The sequence below is a fragment of the Paralichthys olivaceus genome, chromosome 2, assembly GCF_024713975.1.
Source record: "Paralichthys olivaceus isolate ysfri-2021 chromosome 2, ASM2471397v2, whole genome shotgun sequence".
In the NCBI taxonomy this organism is placed as follows: Eukaryota; Metazoa; Chordata; class Actinopteri; order Pleuronectiformes; family Paralichthyidae; genus Paralichthys; species Paralichthys olivaceus.
In genome coordinates, this window is record NC_091094.1 from 12592814 (window position 1) to 12597273 (window position 4460).

At 40.3% G+C, this 4460-nt stretch overlaps 1 protein-coding gene across 1 annotated transcript; it reads right to left on the minus strand.

The window, feature by feature from the left end:
- Nucleotides 1–353: 353 nt before the first annotated feature.
- On the minus strand, nt 354–2453 carry LOC109638529 (green-sensitive opsin). Its single transcript, XM_020101545.2, has 5 exons — nt 1997–2453; nt 1743–1911; nt 1455–1620; nt 1074–1313; nt 354–962 (listed from the first exon to the last, which is right to left on the minus strand). The coding sequence occupies exons 1-5, from the start codon at nt 2379–2381 to the stop codon at nt 864–866; spliced, it is 1059 nt and encodes a 352-aa protein (XP_019957104.1). The 5' UTR covers nt 2382–2453; the 3' UTR covers nt 354–863.
- Between the last annotated feature and the right edge of the window lie 2007 nt (nt 2454–4460).

Genomic DNA, 4460 nt, shown 5'->3' on the forward strand with positions numbered 1-4460 from the left:
CGCTGTTGGACTCCACACTTCTCTTGGTTTTATGGTAGGGCTAACACAATTCTTGATGGGGCTATAGCCCAACCAAGCCCTACCCTGGCGCCGCCTATGGTCTCAGCACAGTAACGATCAAGTAATCCTAAATAATCCTAAACTGCCTCCTGTGGGCGCTGACGCCCCCTATAGACCAGTGGCAGAACATGTTCTATGATGGACTGAGACAGTCTCAGATGAGGAAAAGTGTGAGCAAGAGTATAAAATGGTAAAATCAATAAAAAACTGATGTTTGACATGAATAAAAAAAATGTTGAGGTCACAAATAGATACCAGTTTTTAAGGTTTGAAATCAACTCGATATGTGAAACTCGTTTTTCATGCATGCATTTATTTACCTATGCTATATTTTGTATATACAATGTTTACAATTCATGATGACCAACTCAGCAAGTGACAAAAAAAGAATTTTACATGGTATATAGTTGCACTTTTTGAAAATACAGTACAAAATGTGAAATATTGTGGCATTTGAAACACATATTGTTAGGTGTTACATATTTTCGATGGTGCCAAATAGCTCAAATGTGTCGGGGAGTCCTGTGCCTCAGATGAAAGGGGGGAGTCAAAATGAGCATCCATATACATGAATTAACAGATCTTACCATTATTTGCACTGATTTTGAATTCACATTGATTTCCAACATGCTTCAAATAAAAGGTGAAAAAAATGCAGTTCATGAGTTTGTTCCTGGAGCCGTTCATCACTGGTCAAGTAGTTCAGACGTCCCTGAACCTCACTCAGTCCACATTGAGGATTATTCCAGATTGAAGAGACAGTGGAAAGGAAAATGTCCAGGTTAATGAAAATGTCTTTATGTTTAAGAAACAGAGGACACTTCTGTTTTGCTGGCAGACACTGAGGTCTCATCCTCCACCATGCCTCCCATTCCAATAGCGCTCAGCATGCAGTTACGGAACTGAAGAGGTGAAAGAAAGAAGAGAAACATTAGAGTAAAAAACATTCTGTGTTCTCCATGTTGGGTTTAAACACTGACAATATAGGTAACATCTTTTTTATATGAACTAACCTGTTTGTTCATCAGCACGTAGATAACAGGGTTATAGAGAGCTGAGCTCTTAGCAAAGAAGGCAGGGATGGATGCAGTCAGGGCGGTGAAGGCAGCTCCCTTGTTCATGAAGATCCAGCCAGCGAAAGTGGCATATGGGGTCCAAGCCACGAGGAAGCCAATGACCATCAGGACGCACATACGTGTCACTTCCCTCTCAGCCTTCTGGGTGGACTCTGACTCCTGCTGCTGAGCTGCAGCCTGAAGTGTTTGAGAAAATTCACAGAACAGAATGATTTGTTATAGAGCTTTAAATGAAAAGCAAATATATGAGCAAACAATTCAATTTCTTCAGGATTTAGCTAAGAATTCAACATCTCATATATTTTATGTTTGACTTACAGCTTTGACTGTCAGCACAAGGCTTCCGTATGTGAAGAAAATCACAAAGACGGGAACGAAGAAGTGGACGACAAACATGTAGATGACGTATGACTCATTGTTGTAGCCGGGGGCCAGAGTGTAATAGTCTGGTCCGCAAGAGCACTGCATGCCCTCAGGGAGGTACCTGTGTGAGATGGAGACAGAGCCATTATTAAGAGCTAAAACTGGAGCCGTGCAAGAAGCTCTGCTATCAAACCAACCTCATAAGTTCACTGTCATGCACTGTTCATAGGAATGTGAATTTACCTGGACCAGCCGAACAGTGGGGGGCCAGCACATGCAAAAGCCATGATCCAGGTGAAGAGGACTCCAGCTCCTGCATGAGTTCCGCTGAACTTGAAGCTTCCCATGGGTTTGCAGACGACGATGTATCTCTCAACAGCCAGGACGACCAGAGACCAGAGAGCGACTTCACCTGTAGAGAGACAAGAGTGAATTCAGGTTAACTTTCAAGACTTTAATGCAACCCTGGTAGTGAGAATTAGTTGATTGACATTTACCTCCGAGTGTAGCCATGAATCCCTCAATAGCGCAGAAAGTGGCTCCCAGAATGAAGTAGCCGTTAAAAGCAGAGGTGATGGTGATGGTGAATCCGAAGCAGCACATGATGAGTCCGGCCACGGCCAGGTTGACCAGGATGTAGTTGAGAGGTTGCCTGAGTTTCTTGTTCTGAAACGTGACCAGCACTGCCAGACCGTTGATGGGGGTTCCAGTGCAGATCAGGAAGAACATGTAGAAAGCTAGAAGTTTGTACATCATAGAATCTACCATGTAAAACTGAGGGTATTCAAAAGGACTTCTAACAATCCCAGTCCTGTTGGACATGGGGATGTAGAAGTTCTTGCCCTCTGTGCCATTGGGCTCGATTCCTCCGTCCCAAACCATCTTCGATTGTCTGTTGTTTCTGCTGAGCTTCTTTGGCTGAAAAAAACCCAATAGTGCTGATGGACACGAGAGTCTGATTTGCACTGACTGACTTTTATACCTCAGCACTAACCTTGTCGTCAAATTGCCAAAATGAGATTACAGGATTGTGAGGTGGTACAGGAGGTCAGTAATTACTCTAACCCCCCCGCCTAGGCCCTGAAGTAATTTGCTCCACTTTCCAAGTTCAACTGAGTTCTCCTAATCCTGATTTAAGAATGTGAAATAAGTTCCGTCAGTAGCTTTTAGCATGTTATTTGCTGTGAACACATTTTGAACAATTAAACCTGGAGGCATAAGGAAAATCTAATTTGTCTGGATAAATTAATCATCAGTGTATTGATTTATGTGCAATTTAAAACCTATGGCTGTTTTCCATTTCTATGCTCATTTGAATAAAACATGCAGAAGTGGTGCTATTTTAATTTCCTACTTTCAGGCTTGTCCAGCAATCTGGAATTTCAATCACCATTATCCAACTGTATATGAAAAGATTTGTAGGTGTGCTCATCCTGATTAACCTCGGAGCCTCACCTGCAGAGGCCTTGTTGTGATGTAGCAAGAGCTTACTGTCACAGACGAGAAAGAGAACGTCTGCGAGACACTTATCGAACTTGTCACTTACCTCAGGGTCAAGTGTTGCCCTCAGTGTTACTGAAGTGGGACAATAGATAGAAATCAGTGGAAGTCAGAGGAGCCTGACTGACGCCAATAAAATTCTGTTGCTACGGGCGATTAATTGTTAATTCACTGCAAGTAAAAGCTGCCTGTGATTATCTGTTTACATTCAGTGAAATCTAGGGTTTTTAATTGTTTTAAATGTTGTGCTTGTTAAAGTGGGTCTGTCTTAGTTGAATCGAGTACTTGTATGATGTAAGTTATTGCTTGTAAAATTTATAGCGGCAAGTTAAATGTGGTTCAATAAAGACTTTTGCCATTTTAACCTAGTTTTTTTGGTCCTAGTCTGCTAATTGAATGCAGGATTTTTGTAGTGTATTGATGCTTGTTAAATGTAGTTTTTGCTTGTTAGATAAACATTTTACTTTACTTGTTTTTTTTTGTAGTATTCTTATCGTATAAAATTGTGGTTTGCTTGGCAAATGTAGTCTGGTTTAATATAGGATTTTACTCAATATGTTTCTTGCTTTTTAAATGTGTGTTGTCTCTTGTTAAATGTGGCTTTTTGCCTGTTCAATAAATATATAGTTTATACAGTTAATATACTTTTAGTTAAATGTTAAATGTCTGTTTGTTTAATGCAGGGTTGTACTTTTAATGAAGTTTGTCACTTGATTAATGTAGTGATTTACTTGTGCAATGCAGTTTTTAGGTCATTCTCTGTATTTTAATTAAATGCAATATGTGTAGACTTTTAACATCTCTTGATTTTTTATTTTTTTTATTTCCATTCATCCATTTATCTGTATCTGGCCTTTGTCATTGGTGGATGAATATGTGCTTCAAAACTAATTTAATTGAAAGGTTTGATGAGTACACCAATGAGCTTTAATGTCTGACCTTAATTTAAGGCAAACCAGATGAATAAATTAACAATAACATTATCACACTGAATGTGTCACAGGTGCAACCCTTCGCACCTTACCTGCCAAAGCACATAACAAACTAAGCGGACGACTTAGAGGCCATCCGGTGTTAAGGTCATTAACAAATTGTTTCTACTTACCTCACCCAGACTGAAATCTAATTTAGCTAATTCACGGCTGTCACTGTTAAAAAAATAAGATGCACTAATTAAGGTGTGAATGCGCACATCCACACACAAGCTGATTGTGTCCATCCACTTACTGAAGATTTGAAGTATTGAGCAAAATTCTCTCGGCTCACAGGATCAGGAGTGTGTCCCTTTTGACACACAAAGTTTTATTAGACAGATCTTGGTTCGTTTGTCTTTGTCTGACCTGTGACTCCATCAGAGATCTGCTATTGTTCCCGGACTCTCTTTCAACCTCTCGACTGAATCCTGGTGAAGTCAGCTGTGGTTGGACTGAAGATGTGCAACTCTGGATTCACCATCAACCA